General features: G+C 54.8%; 2 protein-coding genes across 7 annotated transcripts in view; one reads left to right on the plus strand and one right to left on the minus strand.

The window, feature by feature from the left end:
- The window catches only part of Crocc (ciliary rootlet coiled-coil, rootletin), a 45,956-nt gene extending 35,332 nt beyond the window's left edge, over positions 1-10,624 (plus strand). For all 5 annotated transcript variants that reach the window (XM_057784244.1, XM_057784248.1, XM_057784243.1 and 2 more), the window contains 11 exons: positions 1,043-1,391; positions 4,179-4,348; positions 4,450-4,570; positions 4,805-4,968; positions 6,178-6,393; positions 6,732-6,956; positions 7,359-7,508; positions 7,788-7,988; positions 8,119-8,250; positions 8,780-8,956; positions 9,700-10,624. In XM_057784244.1, coding sequence (XP_057640227.1) covers positions 1,043-1,391; positions 4,179-4,348; positions 4,450-4,570; positions 4,805-4,968; positions 6,178-6,393; positions 6,732-6,956; positions 7,359-7,508; positions 7,788-7,988; positions 8,119-8,250; positions 8,780-8,956; positions 9,700-9,786 — 1,992 coding nt within the window. In that variant the 3' untranslated portion in view covers positions 9,787-10,624. The remainder of the gene's footprint in view (positions 1-1,042; positions 1,392-4,178; positions 4,349-4,449; positions 4,571-4,804; positions 4,969-6,177; positions 6,394-6,731; positions 6,957-7,358; positions 7,509-7,787; positions 7,989-8,118; positions 8,251-8,779; positions 8,957-9,699) is intronic.
- Positions 10,625-10,984: 360 nt separating this feature from the next.
- On the minus strand, positions 10,985-16,170 carry Mfap2 (microfibril associated protein 2). Of its 2 annotated transcripts, none has more exons than XM_057784887.1 (9): positions 16,108-16,170; positions 14,093-14,168; positions 13,057-13,143; positions 12,855-12,884; positions 12,669-12,749; positions 12,522-12,575; positions 11,871-11,958; positions 11,642-11,715; positions 10,985-11,452 (listed from the first exon to the last, which is right to left on the minus strand). In XM_057784887.1, the coding sequence occupies exons 2-9, from the start codon at positions 14,133-14,135 to the stop codon at positions 11,349-11,351; spliced, it is 561 nt and encodes a 186-aa protein (XP_057640870.1). In that variant the 5' UTR covers positions 14,136-14,168; positions 16,108-16,170; the 3' UTR covers positions 10,985-11,348. The 2 variants fall into 2 exon arrangements, with proteins under 2 accessions (XP_057640870.1, XP_057640869.1); XM_057784886.1 differs by having other exon boundaries at positions 13,057-13,146.
- Between the last annotated feature and the right edge of the window lie 1,995 nt (positions 16,171-18,165).

Raw genomic sequence — 18,165 nt, forward strand, 5'->3', positions numbered from 1 at the left:
TGACTTTGACTTAGACACTCTCTCTGTGTTTCAAAGTGCTCATTTACACCCAGGGAAGATGGGGTGAGAGGAGGGGCTGGTGCAGGGCCTGGTGTCCTAGTGCTCTGTGGAGGGGCTTTCCTGTGAAACTAACGACTGTCAGAGGTGGCCCCTTCTCTTTACCAGAGGGCATCTTTCTGTGTGTTCCAAGTCTGTAATGGATGGCTTCTCCCTGTGTGGCATTGGACAAATCACTTAACTTCTCTGTCCCTGTCTCTTTGTTTTGTTATGCCCAAATCTACGAAGTCCCCACAAAAGCCAACAAGGAGATTCAAATGTAAAAGCAAAGAGCCTTTATTTTAATCAAATTTGCAAATGTTGTCTCTCTGCGTGTCCAGCATACTGGAATAAACAGAGAGCCCCGAGCTCAATTAGAATAGGGTTTTATAGTAGTAAAGGTGGGGGTGAGGGGTCTCTGAGGTTTAGGACCCCTGATTGGCTGACATTTGTCTAGGGGTATCCTGGTGAGTGTGTTTTGGCAGGTGTTCCTATCTACAGCGCTTGGAATGCCAGACATTTCCTTTGGTCTGTTCTTGGATGGAGGTTGGGTAATCTCAGCTTGTGGTTCCTCCTGCAGCCAGGCATTTCCTCAGGGTAAACTATTGAGACTCAGGCCTCTTATTAGATTTATTGATGGCCGAGTTCTGCTCTGGCAGGTGGTAATGGTTGGAAGTAAAGAACTTCCTTTGGGTGACCTGCCCAGATTTAGTTTATCATGGCTGCCCCACAGTCTCATTAGTGGAAGAACCGTGACTCTTAGAGCAGCTTTGGGCCTTTGGGAAAGTAATTTCTGCCTGACACTATGTGCACGTTCCTATCTTCACCAACTGCACATTACACATAAACAGCAGGGACAAAGAAGCAAATTCAAATTACCCCTCCCTCCACGGATGTTCTTTCCCTCCTAGCAGAGTGGGGGCCACTAAAGGCACAGGTGGCAAGTACCAAGTGGGGACTGGGGGCGGCCTTGTGACTTGGTCTCCTGGCTTCACCTCTGCCCCAGCTCCAGGGATCCCAGAGGAAGCTGCATGAGCAAGAGGCTGAGTTCCGGGCACGTGAGCGAGGCCTGCTGGGCTCCCTGGAGGAGGCGCGTGGAACCGAGAAGAGGCAGCTGGACATGGCCCGGGGCCTGGAGCTGAGGCTGGAGGCAGTGCGGGCTGAGACCTCTGAGCTGGGGCTGCGGTTGAGCGCAGCTGAGGGCCGGGCGCAGGGCCTGGAGGCTGAGCTTGCCCGCGTGGAGTCACAGCGGCGGATGGCAGAGGCCCAACTGGGAGGTCTGCGCTCTGCCCTGCGTCGGGGTCTGGGCCTGGGCCGAGTGTCCATGTCCCCAGCGCGGGAAGCACCCGCGGAAGGTGAGTGAAGCCACACTCCTTGGAGGACGACACCCTCTGGCTGCTCTGGGCTCCTGGGTAACTTTGTTAAGGAGGAATTCTTAAGGTTCCTTTGCCTTTTCTGAATCTTTAACCCCATTGTCTTTGTTTTATTTTATGTGTTTGTGAGAGTGTCTGCATATTTGTATGTGCATCACTAGCTTGCCTGGTGCTGGAGGAGGCCAGAAGAGAAAATTAGATCCCCTGAAGCTGGAGTTAACATATGTTTGTGAACTGCCATATAGGTGCTGGGAAATAAGTCCAGATTCTCTGCAAGAGTAGCCGGTGCTCCTAACAACTAAGCCATCTCTCCACCTTCCCAAGCCTCCCTCTTTTTTTTTTTTTTTCTGAGACAGGGTTTCTCTGTAGCTTTGGAGCCTATCCTGGAACTTGCTCTGTAGACCAGGCTGGCCTCTAACTCACAGAGATCCACTTGTCTCTGCTTCCTGAGTGCTGGGATTAAAGGCGTGTGCCACCACTGCCCAGCTGAAAATAGAATTGTTAGTGACAGGAGATCCAGCATTCCTGCTCCTCAGTATATAGCTAAAAGGACTACAAACAGGCATGTGGTAGGCACTTCTATAGCAAAGTCTGTTGCAACCTTGTTCATAATAACCAAATGGCAGTGATGTCCCAAGTATCTATCAACATGACTAGATAAACAGAAATGTGGTATACCATCCTGTGGAGTAGCGTTCAGCCATTAAAAGGAATGGTACTCTCATGTATGCCACAATTCAGGTCAGCTCTGAAACATTCTACTCGTTGAGTAAGGCAGGCATAGGAAGGCAAACATCAGTGAGTTCTAGCACAGACAAGAACATAGACTGAGCAAGCAGGTTCAAGGTTACCTAGATCTAGAGAGGAGAGATAGTGAGAGCTGTGCATCAAAAATAAGTTTCTGTCTGGTTATCTTAGTTGGCCAGGACTGTTCTGTAAAGGAACTGTGATCCTTCAGTAGCCATGGAAGAATGCAGACTCTGTCTCCCCATATCCCAGGATGCTTTTGGCTGCTTTGTGTAATTGCTGTGTTTGTGTAACCTGCACACTGCTACCTAGACATCCTCAGTCTCTGGAGCACTGTGATAGCTAATGCACATACAAACCATGTGGACTTTCTCCTTGGAGAATTCTCACGGGGAAAGTCTGCACACGCTTAGTACAGGTTCAGTGATCACGTTGTTTTGCCTCAGTTTTTAGACTGGGGTCTCACTCTAAGCTATCCTGGAACTCACTGTGCAGCCTAAGCTGGCCTTGCACTCAGGGCCATCTTCATGTCTCAGCTTCCCAAATGTTAGGCCCACAGGCTTATGCCACCATGCCTGGCTGTTAGAAATATTTTCCTCTGCATTTGATGCATCTGGTAGATTGTTTAGGGACAGTGGGCCAGCTGTCACATACTTGGAGGCTTAACAAGCAGAAATGTGTGTTTGTCTCAAAGGCTAGAAATCTGAGGACCACACCCCCTCTGAAGGTACTGGGTGGGATGTGTACATGGCTTCACAACTCTAGTGGTCACATGGTATCTGTGTTTCCCCTTTTTATAAGGATAGCAATAGTGGGGTTGGGGTCACCATTCCAGCGTGACGGCTCCTGTTTCCAAATAAAGTCATGCTCAACATGGGGGATTTGGGGAGATACAGGACTGATGAAAAAGATTTGAGGTGACCAATGTACAATAGCATAAACGTAATTCATGCCGCCGCCAGATCATATCTTTAAAAAATAGTTAAGATGCGTGGGAACGTGGCTCAGTTGGTATAGCACTTGCCCAATCTGTTCAGAGGCCTGGGTTTGATCCCTAGTACTGCATAAAATTGAACATGGTGGTGCATACCTGTAATCCTTGCACTCAGAAGACTGAGTCAGGAAGATTGTGAGTCAGGTCCAGCTTACATAGTGAACCCTGTCCCTGTCTCAAAAAGGAGAGGAGTTTGTGGATCTTAGTGGCAGGGTGCTTACCTAGCATGGCCAAGACCCTGGGCTCACCCATAGTACCTCTAGAGCAAAAAGATTAAAGTGGCACATTTCAAATAATATATATTTTGTCCAAAACAAAAAACAAAACATCAATGAAAAGGACTTAGAGCTGATGTGGGGACCAGTGCATCCCAGAAGTAGGGGGGAAGTGGGGAGGGAAAAATTTTGCAGAGGACCTGAATTCAGTTTCCAGCACTCATAGGACAAGTCTCAACTGTCCTTAATTCCAGTTCCAGGGGTCTAATGCTTTCTTCTGGCTCCATGGGCACAGGCACACTTGTGGTGCACACACATACATGCAGGCAAAACACCCATATACATAATACAAAAATAAGCTAGGTGTGGTGGCACATGCTTTTAGTCTCAGCAATGGGGAGGCAGATCTCTGTGAGTTTAAGGTCAGCTTGGTCTACGAAGGGAATTTTAGAATAGCCCGAACTATAATAATAGAACCTATTTCATTCTTTTTTTTTTTTTTTTTTTGGCTTTTCGAGACAGGGTTTCTCTGTAGCTTTTTTGGTGCCTGTCCTGGAACTAGCTCTTGTAGACCAGGCTGGCCTCTAACTCCCAGAGATCCGCCTGCCTCTGCCTCCCAAGTGCTGGGATTAAAGGTGTGCGCCACCACCGCCCAGCGAACCTATTTCAAAATAAATAAAAAGAACTACTTTATTTAAAAAAAAAATAATAAAGAAGCTGTGCTTGGTTGAGGAATGTGAGTAGATCTGGCAAGGGGTTTTAGGCAGGAAGATAACCTGGCTGCCATGTCCTTGACTATATCTTCCCTTCCAGGAAGTGGGGATGGTCTTAGCAGCCCCAGTCCTTTGGAATATAGCCCTCAGTCCCAGCCACCATCTCCAGGGCCCACTGCCTCCCCAGCTGCTCCAGACTTAGACCCAGAGGTGGTGCGTGATGCCCTCCGAGATTTTCTGCAAGAGCTTCGGAGTACCCAACGGGAGCGGGTGAGGCCGGTGGAGATGGCTGGGAGGGGAACTCGGGATCCAAGAGAAAAGCTGTGGTGGCCAGAGCTGGGGTCTTCCACTTTCCTCTGTTGGGGCTACAGGATGAACTTAAGATCCAGACCAGCACCCTCAGTCAACAGCTGGCTGAGATGGAAGCAGAGAGAGACCGTGCAACCTCAAGGGCCAAGCAGCTGCAGAAGGCGGTAGCTGAGAGTGAGGAAGGTGAGGGCCCCTCTGCCCTCTTTTGTTCTTAGCAACTGAAGTGGGAGGCTGGGGAACTGGTGTCAGTGGCTCTTTATGTCCAGTCCTGGCCTACCTTCCCTGGGCAGCTCCAAGGGGCTAATGGTCCAGGCAAGGCTTGGAGAAGGGGGGAAAGGGGGATACAGGTTGGACCTCATAGCCTAGTTCAGGGGCTGGGCTCGGCATGAAATTGATGGGACTGGGTGGTGGTCGCAGCCTGGCGCAGTGCAGACAGGCGACTGAGCGGGGCCCAGGCAGAGCTGGCACTGCAGGAAGAGAGTGTGCGACGTAGCAAGCGGGAATGCAGGGCCACGCTGGACCAGATGGCAGTGCTGGAGAGGAGCCTGCAGGCCACCGAGAGCGAGCTCCGGGTCAGCCAGGTGGGCAGGAGTAGAGGGCCCATGGGAGCAGGCCCCAGGGTTCTCTGTGGTCCTCTGCCTGAGACACAGCCTATAGGGGTGGCTTGTGGCTCTTTCCATTGGGCAAATTTTAGTCCACTGTTGGGTGTTCATGTGCTTCAGGGGGAAGGGCTTGGCCCGAGTCAGACAGAGGAGTTCAGATTTGGCCTGAAACAGCCTGCTGTCCAACTGTCACCCTTTGGGTGGGCGTCACCTGAAAGGGCGGGGGTCACCTGTAATTGCCACGTTGAGGCAGTCCTGTAAGCTTTTGGCTGGAGCCTCTGTCTCTGAATGTCTGCATGAATGGTGATGCAGTGTTTGATGTGTAGGTTTCCACATGTCTCTGTGTCTGGGACAGGAAGCCCAGGCCTTGGGTGATGACAGCCCAGCCTCTGAACTGAAGCCCCCTGCCCTCTCTCCAGCTGCTGTCACCCCCCACCACCTCTGTCTGGGACCAAGCTGGAGCAGGATTGTTGTGTCTGCAGCTTCAGCTCTGGCTTTGGGCCCAGAAGCCCCTGGGGCCTGGGAGGAGGCCAGGAACAAAGCTGGGTGGGAGCCAGAGTGGGGGCCCACTCTCCCCTACAGGCCAGACAGGGCAAGGAGAGGCTTGAAGGTGAAGCTTGAAGCAGGGAGGCTGTAGTGACACCCAGAACCCACTGGCTCTGGGGTCCTGTGTATCGAATGGTCCCAAGTTCTTCCTGCCCTGTGTCCACTCTGCAAACCCCTTCATCATCTGAGTCCTGAACAGGGAGGAGAGGCAGCCATTAGAACGGCAGCGGTGCCCTGCTCCTCAGGAGCAGCTGCCGGGTTCAGCTCGGGTTTCATTTGTGCTTTCAGCCATTTCTGGAAGCCTTTTTGTAGAGCAGGGGAGGGTCCAGTGTCTACATTCTGCAGCCCCCTCCCAGGGATCAGATAGCGACACCTCTGGAACAGTCCTCCCAGGACAGACATGAAACAGCCAGGTGGGGAAGGTGCATCTTGTCTCATATAACATGTTAATCAGCGTGAACAAGACAGCTCTGGACACCTCATAGCTGCTCAGTCTGTAACAAATGGGGAAACTGAGACCCCAGCAGTCACAGGCTGGTCCCAGGTCATACAATCCTTGAGGCTGACCCTGCTTTGTCCTGGTGGTGCAGAGGGGTTTGGGGAGAGGTGGACAGGCATGGGGCTGAGCCTTGTTACCCATAGGAGAAAGTCAGCAAGATGAAGGCGACCGAGGCGAAGCTGGAGAGTGACAAGCGGCGGCTGAAGGAGGTGCTGGACGCCTCCGAGAGTCGCTCGGTCAAGCTTGAGCTGCAGCGGCGAGCTCTCGAGGGTGAGCTGCAGCGCAGCCGCCTAGGTCTGGGCGACCGGGAAGCCCATGCTCAGGCCCTCCAGGATCGGGTCGACTCCCTGCAGAGACAGGTGGGCCCTTATCCCTCCTGGTCACCTGCATGCCTTGTGCCAGGCTCTGTTCAGGCATTATGCAACTGCCAATTCTGTGAAGTAAGTCTTCACCATCAGGTTTCAAGGTGGACAGTAGACTCTCAGAATGGCAGTGTCCTTGCCTGTCACATAGCTAGGTTGCCGGGACTCTGGACCGGGTGGTTAACCCACAGTGGGGTGAGGGCAGACCACAGCAGGCTGAACCAGTGAGAGAACAAGCCAACAGGGATATGGATAAGGGGAGCTGAGCTGGTTAGCACTCGTAGTGGAGATCCCAATGGAAAGGGAGCCCTTGACCTTCCTCTACCTTCCTGCAGGTGGCAGACAGTGAGGTGAAGGCAGGGACCTTGCAGCTAACAGTGGACCGGCTGAATGGGGCACTGGCCAAGATAGAGGAGAGCGAGGGGACCCTGCGGAGCAAGGTGCAGAGCCTGACAGATGCCCTGGCTCAGAGCAATGCCAGCCTCACAAGCACCCAGGACAAGAATCTGCATCTACAGAAGACCTTGAGTACCTGTGAACATGACCGCCAAGTGCTCCAGGTCTGGGGTGGGAGGGTTCCAGGGTCTGGCATGTCTCTCTCTTCCATCAGGAAAGAGTTCAGTGAGAGAGTTAGCCGAGAGCAGCAGGTGTGGAGGGAGGTGATAGCCAGTGGGACTGTCAGTCAGGAATTCTGGGGAGCCAGTGAGAATAGGTCTTGAGGTGGGAGTGGGATCAACAGAACTAGCCAGTCATGAGACTCAGAGGGGGATGCTGTCTAGTGAGAGCAGAAACCTGCTAGTATGGGACCTATGTGCAGTTTGGGATATGAGTGACTGTCACCTTCAGCACAGGTCCATGGACAGGACTGGCAACAGGCCGGACCAGTTAGGCTTTTCACCCCAAGGGAAGCCTTTTGCACAGGCTGGAAGTCTGGCTTGGCACCATCAGCCTCTGTCCTCCAGGAACGGCTGGATGCTGCCAGACAGGCATTGTCTGAAGCACGAAGGCAAAGCAGCTCCCTGGCTGAGCAGGTGCAGACTTTGCGGGGCGAGCTAGCCAACGTGGAGCTGCAGCGGGGCGATGCTGAAGGCCAGCTGCAGCAGCTGCAGCAGGTGAGGCCTGGAGGGCCTCTGTCTATAGGGATGCCCCATGTGGTTCTTGGCGTGGGGTGGGGAACCCACTCAACTTCACCCCAATTGACCCAGCCACCTGTGAAGAACCATGGTTCATCTGGCCCACACTCCCATCATACCCAGAGAGAGTCGTTTGGCCTCAGGTGTTTCCCTACGTGGGCCTTGCAGTTGGGAACAGTGGGCCAGCACCTTTGCTCCCAAGTTTCAGATGGCCATCCTGAGGTGCAGTGGGATGAGGGACTGCTGGCTTGTCTGCAGGTGCTCCGACAGCGGCAGGAAGGCGAGGCCACAGCTCTGCGCTCTGTCCAGAAGCTGCAGGAAGAGCGGCGGCTGCTGCAGGAACGCCTGGGCAGTCTGCAGCAAGCCCTGGCCCAGCTGGAAGCTGAGAAACGTGAGGTGGAACGGTCAGCACTGCGACTCGACAAGGACCGTGTGGCTCTCAGGAAGACACTGGATAAGGTGGCCTGCTCTGCTGGGGCTTCCCTAGGTTTTGTGTCTCTTCAGTGTGCTGCTTCTGCTGATGTCAGATTATTCTACAGGGGCTCCTGTGAACCCCCCTGTGAGCCCCTTCCCGTCCATTTCTACCCAGGTGGAGCGGGAGAAGCTTCGAAGCCATGAGGACACCCTGAGGTTGAATGCAGAGAAGGGCCGCCTGGACCGCACACTCACAGGGACTGAGCTGGACCTGGCTGAGGCCCAACAGCAGATCCAGCAGTTGGAGGTCAGCCCTCCCCTGGCCTAGTCCCCAGTGCCATTCCCATACTGAGTTCGAGATGTCCTAGGGGGCCTATGGTTGAGCCAGCACAGGAGCCCAGAGCCTTTGGGAGGGTGTCCTCATTGGACTGTAGAGCTGGGTGGGAAGAAACACTTCCCGTGGTGGGAAGAAACACTGAGGCTCATTGGCATTCAAGCCAGTGGTGATTCCTGTGTGCTGTGCATGTATGGAAGCTTGCTCACCAGTATAGCGTGAACCTCATGTGGCCTGTGGGGTGAATCCATGTAAATGTTTTTACACGTGCAGGTGTTAGGCTGCTGTGCTTTTGTGCCCATGTGTGCTTCTGTACAAATAGGCTTGCTTTTGTTCCCGGGCATGTGTAGGCCAGACACTGAGTATTTTTGTGTTTGTATGCCTGTCTGAGTGGGCTTCATTAGGGACCGTGACCTGGGATTGGAAGGTACACTGTTAGGGATAAGCCCATGCACTGTGTGCACATTGGGTTAGAACCCTGATTGGCAGCCCCTGTCTGTAGGCACAGGTGGTAGCCCTGGAGCAGAACCACAATCCGGTCCAGTTGGAGGCAGATGAGCAGCGATTGGAGCTGCAGCAGGAGGTTGAGCGCCTGCGCAGTGCCCAAGTACAGACAGAGCGCACACTGGAGGCACGGGAGCGGGCCCACCGCCAGAGAGTGTCAGGACTGGAGGAGCAGGTACAGGGGCTCCCCTGGGAGAAGATGGAGCTGGGATGGAAGTGTGGGGCTGGGGGAGAGGACTGCTCATGAGCTTTATAACTTGAAAAGGGCCAAGTAGATCAATGCTGGTACCAGCCATGGGTGGGGTGGTACTGCTTGGTCTCAGTAGCTCCTGGCCTAGGCCTCACTCTCTGCCTCAAGCCATCAGACCCACTCCCTACATAGCATGGTTCCCTTAGCAGCTCCAGCTTTAGGCTCTGCCAGCAACCTGGGATCCCAGTGGAGAAGGGGCTCTTTCCTAGAAATACTAGTAAGAGCCCAAGAAATGGCTCTTCCTGACCAGTGAGGTCACTTGTTTCTCTTCTGGCTGTGCCTAGAACAGCGCTTAGCTGCTTAGATAGGTCCAACTTGGTCACACAAACACTCCTGATAGTAGACCCAGCCAGGTCTTCCATGCCTTCTCTGGCCCTTCTTGGGACAGGGTCCCCCTGTGGATAGTGCCAGTGCTCATAGACAGTAACAGGGGGGCTGGGAGGACACAGGGCCTTGCTCTGTGGAGTGATGCTGAGCAGAGCTGCTTCTCATGACCGAGCCTCTGAAGGGGTAAGGATGCCAAACATACAGACACTTAGCCACCATGAGCGGCAAAATGAGAAGCAGAAACTCTCCCAGTCTTAGGCAGCAGCAGGTGACTGCTCCCATCAGCTCCCCTTCTCTGAAGTCAGCTGTGGCCCGAGCTGTCGGGCCCTTCTCCTCTCCAGGTGTCCATGCTGAAGACACAGCTGAAGAAGGAGCTTCGCAGGAGCTCAGCACCTGTCTCCCCACCCTCTGGCACCCCAGAGCAGTGAGTCCCTTCTAGCCAGCATCCTGAGCATAGTCGTCTAGGCAGGAGAGGGCCCTTAGTAACATAGACCAGGACCTGAACATCAGAGTGGTGGGAGGGAACTGGGGTGACAGATGAGGGTGGCACTGTGGCTGTACCACCTATACCACTCCAGGCCCCTTTCCTAGAAGATCCTCTGACGGCCAAGGCTCTTCGACTGAGCCAGCCAGGGGTCAGGGAGAGCGCTTGTTTCCACCAGTAACAGAGCAGGGTTTCCCCAGGAAGCAGTGCCTAAGCCAGAGCAGCTCCAGGGAGCTCTCCCTTGGTTCCTGGTGTCAGGAAGCTCCTTAGTGAGCCTAGAGCCCTTGTATTTTTGTACCTTTTCTAATGTTAACTGTGGAGAACTGTTGTGCTTTTTGTAACATGACCTGTTTTCTACAGTTGTCTGTACACACACATGCTTCCTTTGCCTGGGAGTTGCTTGGGAGAGCAGGGGCAGTCTTGTTAGCTGAGCTTAGCAACCTCACAGGGCACGATGGACCTCCCTCTCCATCTAGCTGCTAGCAGATGGTGCTGTGCCCACCACATAAGCTTGGGCTCCCCTCTGGATAGTGCCAGGGCTCATAGACATCCTGGTAACAGGCAGGGCCAGGAGTGGACAGTGTTGCCGTGGCTCTGTTGAGTGATGTTGGCTGGGCAGCGCTGCTTCGTGTGGCAGAGTCTGTGTGTGCTCTTGTGTGAAGTGGAACGAAAGTCATGGTGTGACAGTGGGGCTCACGGAGCGCTCAGCATCCCAAAACCGCTCTACTCATTCCCTTCTCTCAAAGTCCCATAGCCAGACTTGACCCTCCCTGGCACCCACTACTGTGGGCCTCTGGATGGTCACTGTTTACCCACTATGTAGATCTGTCAGGAGAACTAACCAAGACAGCATGGGGAGCACTGTACAGCTCTCTATGCTGCTCACTCAGAAGAACCAAATGACCTGTCTGTTTCTGTATGTACCTGAAGAGTTGCACCTTGGGAGGGAGTGTCGGGCCCCCTTGCTCTGGGTGGGTCACAGATGAAGCTAGGGCTGGAGTAGGTAGGGGTGGGGTACAGGAACAGAGCCATATGACACTGCCTTCTAAGGAGCTGAATAGCCTTTTGTTAGGGACCAGCAATATCGGTGGCACATAAGTTCTCCTCGGCCCCAAAAGTGACTCTGTGTCTTTTGTAAAAACTTTATTATTTTGTATAAAACAAAGGTGGCCCATGCCTGGGGGCATAGGAAATCCAAGCAGACCAGCTGGGTGAGGGGCACAGCCTACCTGAGGAGACTGAAAAGGGAGGAATGCCCCCAAGGCACTGAGAAGGCACATTGAGATTCCCAGACCCCCAAAAGAGGCCTTGAATGAACCCCACCTAGGGGGTGGAGACTGGACAGTCAGCAGCCCCAAATGCTCAGGAGTGGCCCCACTCCCCGGGGCAGCAGCCCACTGATGTCCAGGATGAAAGGGAAGGCAGGATGGGAGAAAGCACCAGGTCAGGTGGGCCTGAAGTGGATCCGAGCTGGGTCCAGGGCTCGGATCCTACACCAGCTCCACCCTAGCAGCCCCCACAGCTCCTGGCACAGGAGGCAGCCACAGATTGGCACAGGCCACTGACGGCCATCACGCCACACTTGGAGAACTTGTCCCGGCACAGGTCAGCTGTTGGAGGGAGGTGCAGTCAGGTGGGAACCCCCCACCCAGTACTAGTGAGGATGGAGGGAGGGGTCTTGCAGCATCTTACAAGTGGGCCTGGGCACATATTCCATGCTAAACCTTGCAGGTGGGACATGGCCAGGTAATGAAGTGGGTAGTGGATGCTGCCAGGACAAGGGGTGGTGGTTTTCCTACCTCGGAGGAGTTCCTCATGGGCACAGACTGTGCGGACACATATTTCCTTGTTGACGACATACACCCGGCGAAGGCTGGGGGATGAGCCAGGCATGCTTTCAGCCACACCCTCACCTACTCCCATGGGGCGAGTCCGGCGGTCCAGGCCCAGGCCCACCCTCTTCACTGCCTATCCCAACTCACACCTTCCCTGGTAGGAGTGGCCCCTGAGTCCTCCCTCAGCCCTCACCTGTAGAAGCAGACCTCATTGAGACACTGTTTACAAGGCTTGTGGATGGAGTAGAGGCGAGTGCACGGGTACTGTTCCTCACGGCAGTCTGGGAACAGGTGGAGGCTCAGCTCAAGTGCAGGTTCACAAAGTCTGAGTCCCTAAGCACCCTCAGGCCCTGCCCAGGTCCCCACACAAATCCAGTACCCAGGTAGCACAGGATTGCCCAACTTTATACCACACACAAAGTCACTCCCATTTGGAAACAAAAATTCCCAGCTACCCATCTTGATCTCTGGGACATCACAGTAGCTCACAAGCTGCCCTGTAACCCACTACGTAACCAAGTCAACACACAGGCTGGGCTTCTCCGGGTCCCTCCTCTCAGGCTCTCAGCTAGGTAGCACTCAGCTGGGCTGGGCTTGCTGGCCCCTCTTCACCTGGCCATGGGCACCAACCAGTTCAGGCTGTAGCCCCAGCACAGTGCTGGCCCCTCCCTACGCTCTGTTGGCCAGATGCTAGTGGGCATGCAGGGAGGGCTATCCCACAGCTGCCCAGGGACATATCTGTTAGCTCCCTTACCTAGCACCCCGTTGCTTAACCCTGCAAATCCCACCAAAAGGCCCTCTCTTATGCCGTGCCTGCTTTCTCCAGCTTCTAGAAGGTTCTTACCAAGAGGCCCAGGCTCCGTGGGTTCAGTCTCCAGGTCTCCTGGAACTGGCGGTTCTGGTGTAGGAAAGACAGCCAGGGGTATTCAGGGCAAGCCAGCACCCCCATCCTGAGACACACAAGTAGCTGGACTAAGGGAGACAGCATTACCTGGGGTAGGGGCTGGGATGACTTCCTGCGGGACTTGCTGCTGGGACTGGAACTGTTCCTCAGGAGGTCGAGGACTCACTTCTGCGGGGGTGGGGTGGGGTGGGTGGGTGGCAAGGCATCTGCTCACTTTCCCTACAGACCCCCACCGGGGTTGCTGGTTCTGCCCATCCTACCCCAGACTCTTACCTTGGTAGTCATAGTAGTTGTCTGCGTTGTCTGCAAGTGAAAAGGAAGCATGATGGGGGAGGGGGTCAGGTTAAGCCATGGTCCCAAAAGAGTGGGGCACCAGGGACCTGCCTCTGGGATTCCTACCACCCCACCGAAATGGGTGTCTGCCTGATGCATGTATATGGGAGGGCAGCACCGGGCACTGCGAGGACTGTCTTACCAATCTGGTCGCCATAGTGGTTGTACTGGACATGGTCCGGGAATGGGGGGAGAGGATCCAGGTCATATTGGCCCTGAGCCAGCAGGCCTGCTGAGGGGAGGGGTCATGTGTGGGCACCCCACAGAGGAAGGACAGAGAAAGCAGGTGGCAGTCCTATTAGGCCAGGGACCTACAACCAGGCTTAGGCTCAACAAAATTCAAAAAGTCCTGGGTCAGTTCCCTGCCCCTGCCCTTGCCTATCCCCTCTGCCCTGGGTGGCCTCATGGCTGCTCCAGGAATCCCCATGCTCCTGCTTGTCTTGGAGCTTTTCCATAGGACTCCCCAGGCCTTCTGAATCCCCATGCTCCTGCTTGCCTCCGCCTTTCCATAGGACTCCCCAGGCCTTCTCCAGGCCTTAACTACCATTTCAGCTCTCCCGGGGCTAGCCCTGCCCCACCTTCCCTGCTATGGATTTCTATCGCAGCACTCAACACCATCTGAAAGTTACCAGTATTTGCCTCTTCTCTGACCTGGCCATGTGGTGGGGGCCTGGTGCGTCTGCCTCATTCACAGCTTCATCTCCAGTACTTAGCTTGTAGTAGACGTCAGGGAATGGATGAGACTCCTAGGTCTGGCACCTCCTCATGTGATGGATAAGTAAGTACCCCTCAAAGGCTAAGACTAAGTCTGTACAGACCCGTGGAGCCCCACGTGATCCTCATGTGATGGATAAGTACCCCTCAAAGGCTAAGACTAAGTCTGTACAGACCCGTGGAGCCCCACGTGATCCTCATGTGATAAATAAGTACCCCTCAAAGGCTAAGACTAAGTCTGTACAGACCCATGGAGCCCCACGTGATCCTCATGTGATGGATAAGTACCCCTCAAAGGCTAAGACTAAGTCTGTACAGACCCGTGGAGCCCCACGCAGATCTAGTACCAGTGCCTGGACTCCCTGCCACTACCGTGAGGTGCAGACCTGAAGTAGGGCTCGGAGTCGGACAGCACAGTTTTGACCAAGTCCCACATGGGAGCCCCTGGCCCAGCAGACGCTTACCAGGCAGGAACAGCAGGAAGAAGCAGGTGGCTCTCATGGCCATGGAGGGAGGAGGCTGTGGTGGCGTTGAGGACAGCTAGAGGGGAGGAAAGGACAGCTAGCTGCATGCTGGCCAGCTAGCTCAGGATGGCATAGCACATTTCTGTCCATGAGCTCAGTCTGCAGGGGACAGGCAGAGCCAGGTGTCTGGAGGTAGAGAGGGACATCTACAGTCCCTGCTTGGGCGAAGGTGAAGGCTTTACATCAGGTTCCAGGACTGACTTGGTTTCCTAAAGACTGGGGCTCATGTAGCCCAGGCTAGCTTCAACTTACTATGCAGTGGAAGAAACCCTTAATAAATGGACGGACACTCGCCCCACCCTGAGTTTACCCACCTCAAGCCCATCACCTCCCTGAGTTCTGATGTTCCGTGTGAATTCTAGTGACCTCAGGCACATCCTTAGGGTACCAGCCCTGCCCAGCCAACACCACAGTCACTAGCTCAGCAGCATTTGCCAGGCCTGCCACCTGCTCCCAATTAGCCCCTGGGCCCTGAGCAGGCTGCTCAGCAGGAAAACCACATGCATACAGGCCCCAGGAGCCCCCAGAGCGGCCAGGGCTGGGCAGGACTCCCAGCTCCAAGAAGATGCCTGCCAGCTCCAGGCCTCCCAAGACCTGGCTGTCTTCATTACAGACGCGCACACACGCACGAGACTGAGGCCTGTTTGTCTGCAACAGCAGGAAGCCTGGGGAGGAGAGCTGGAGGAGGTGAGGGCACCTCTGGCTCCCAGCATGCTAACTGGGTGAGGCGAAGTCACGTGGCCCAGGGATTCAGAACCCTTGACATGACCCTGGATGACAAGAGTATAGCTTTGGTGAGGGCACTGGTCCCTAATACCCAGGGACTCCCCCAGATGAGTCCAGTCTCAGTGCTGGCTACACAGTCAGCTTGCTATGCCCTGTCTTAGTGGAGAGTGACTTCTAGATGCTGCCCACAGGGCTCCCTACACCACCATGGGACATTTCTCCACATAGCTTGAACCCCAACTTTGATGTAGGTCCCCCTAGGAATCTGGGGAGAGAACAAGGGAAAGACAGAAACAAGGTATCTGACCTCAGTTTCCCCAACCCTGAGGTTTCTTCATACCTTGCTGGTCTCAGACATCTCGCTCAAGTGACCCTTGGTGGGGGCCAGAGGCCCTTGCTAGTTTATATCCTTTCCCATAGGGATCATGACTCAGGCTCCTCACATTCCCGCTTTTTAAAATCTGGACAGCCTTGTGGTTGGGGGGCCACCAGCTCCATACAGGCTGATGATTGACCCCAGGCCCTGGGCATTAGGAAGCATCGAATGGCTGCCAATGTGTATCCGAGCCTTTCTCCAACACTCGCACTCGGGCCCAGGCATATGGCAGGGAATGGGGTTCATTGGCTAGCCCTGGTATGAAGAAGAGAATAATGAATCGCTCTCAGGGGACCCAGGCGACCCAGGCAAGTTCTTCAAAAGTTGACTTTGGGAGGTGTTAGGCAGGCCAGGAGCTGTTGGGATGGCTGATCCACCCCCACCTCTGGCCCTTTCCACAACTTCGGCCTTCTTAAGCCCCTTGGCTCCTCGATTCTGGGGGGCGAGGACTGGGAGCCCCCTTACTGGCTCAGACCCGAAGGGGGCCCCACCAGATGCTGCAGCACTGCTGTACAGCTGGGAACAATCAGCCGGCGCGGAAACTTGCTGAGGCACTAGCTGGCTCTCCATTTCGGTCTCTCTTTGTCTCTGTGTCCGACCCCTGCCCCGCCCTCCACATCCCAAACACTTGGGGGACAGTGGCCCTGTCCCCCAGCACTCCCATCTCTGACAACCCCTAAGTTCCAGCTCTGGGTCTATCCTATCTTGCGCCCCACCACTTGCCAGGTGCCCCCTCAGTATCTACTCGGTACCCCGGGGCCAGGGTCTCCACAATCCTTCCCCCTCCCCACCAAGAACGGAGTGTGGAGCATGGCGCCCCCGACACCCCTGGGCGCGCCCAGCCCGCGCCTACCTGTTGGGGCCCTTGTGCGGTGCTCTAGTGCGGCTGAGAGTGCCCGCCCGCCGCCCCGCAGCCAGAGCCCCCTACGGCCCCCAAGGCCCACGCCCGCCCCTAGCCCGGAGTCTCTGGGTCCTAGAGAGCGCCGCCGCCACGCCGCACCCTCGAGGCTCCAGCCCATCCCCAATGCCGCTGATTCTGGGCCTGGGCTTGGGCCTGGTACTAGATGAGCCAGCCGGCTGGTCACCCCAATTAACAGAGGGATCCCAGCCGCTCCACCCGGAGTCCAGAGGTCACTGGGCTGGAAACAAAGTCTAACTTACTTCCTGCCCCCCCCCCTTCTTCTCTTTGTCCTTCCATCTCTCTCCTTCCTTTCCTCCTGGCATGACCTTAGAGCAGATCAAATTCAACGAATGCACAAGTCCAATTTCACAGCTCCCCAGCGCTGATTTGACCCCAGGAGTTGGCTTCTGTTCAGGGGAGCCCCAACATTCTTCCCTTAGTCTCTCTCTGCTTTTAGTGTCCCATTTCCGACAGTAATTTTTTTTTTGAAGATTTTTTTAAAATTTTATGTCCATTGGTGTTTTATCTGCATGTATGTCTATGTGAGGACTCCAGATTCCCTGGAACTGGAGTTACAGACAGTGGTGAGCCACTATATGGGTGCTGGGAATTGAAACTAGGTCCTATCTGGAAGAGAGCCAGTGATCCCAACCACTGAGACATTTTTCTGGCACTAATTCTTACCTTGGGAGTTCAAGTTCAACTCCCGTGGGACTAAGTCTGTGCTGTGTATTTCTTGTACCTGGTCTAACCTGGTCTGAGTGAACTGCATGGCCTTGCTCTGTGTGTCTATTGCAGGGTAGCAGGGATTTTTGTCACCCACGAACCAGGGAACCCTGTGGTCGGCCAGCTGTCCCTTACTGTCAGGCTTAATCCCACTTCGGTAGGAAGGGAACCCCTCTGGCAGAAATGCTGCCGCTATACTTGACAAAAGGGGAAACAGAGGCCCCACAGACAAGCTACTCCAAAGTTCTGGCCAGGATCTGTGACTGCTCCTCTCTTCCCCTGGCCCTGAGGATGCGGGTTAGGCTGGCTTCACCCTTCCTCTGCTTGGCCCTTAGGCCTGGCATTTGCCTGCCCAGTAGATCCATGGAACATCAGTAAACTATCCAACTTTGCCATCCTGACTGCGGTGGTTCGAATGAAAATGGTCCCCACAGGCACAAAGGGAGTGACAGTATAAGGAAGTGTCACCTTGTTGGAGTCACTGAGCATGGGCTTTGAGGTTTCCAAAGCTCAAACCAGGCCCAGAGGTGCTCTTCCTGCTGCCTGCCATCAATCCAGATACTCAACTCTCAGCTCCTTCTCCAGCACCATGTCTGCCTGCCTGCTTCCGGCCACGATAATGGACTACATCTCTGAACCTGTAAGCCAGCCCCAATTTGCCATGGTCACGGTGTCTCTTCACAGCCACAGAACACCAAAACACTGGCTCTGTCCACTGTCACAGCCCTCCGTCCAGCCACATCCAGGTGCCAGTATATGCCTGACAACCTTCTCACCGCTGCCTGACCCAACACTCCATGAGCTGTGTGCAGCCTGAGGATGGCACCAGGTTCCCAGTAACATGGCTGGAGGAGGCTTAGGAAGAGGAAACCAGCCCTTCTTTCCTGTCTTCCTGCCCATGAGTCAAGCCAACTTGCATCTCCAGAGCAGAGCAACCTGGCCGGCAGCCCATTGGTGGGGTGAGGTCAGATGCATCCGCCCTTCCCAGGGGACAGGGCTTGTGGTTCTGGCTGGGAGACCTGGGCTTAGAGCCTGGCTTTATCTAAGGAACCAGATCACAAACACATCTGAGGATGTGGGAGTGGCAGGCAGAGAAGACAGGCCTCAACTTGAGGCAAGCGTGTGGCTCCTCTCTTCTGCAGGGGGAGGAGGGTGAGAAATAGTGAACCTGAAGTCAGGCCCAGTTGTGACCACTACTGTGACCCAAGCCTCAGTTTATCCATCACCATCTATAAAATGGGGTTGGACCCTGCAATTGTGGGGCACAAGATGGCACGAATAAGA

Source organism: Chionomys nivalis, chromosome 11 (assembly GCF_950005125.1).
Source record: "Chionomys nivalis chromosome 11, mChiNiv1.1, whole genome shotgun sequence".
In the NCBI taxonomy this organism is placed as follows: domain Eukaryota; kingdom Metazoa; phylum Chordata; class Mammalia; order Rodentia; family Cricetidae; genus Chionomys; species Chionomys nivalis.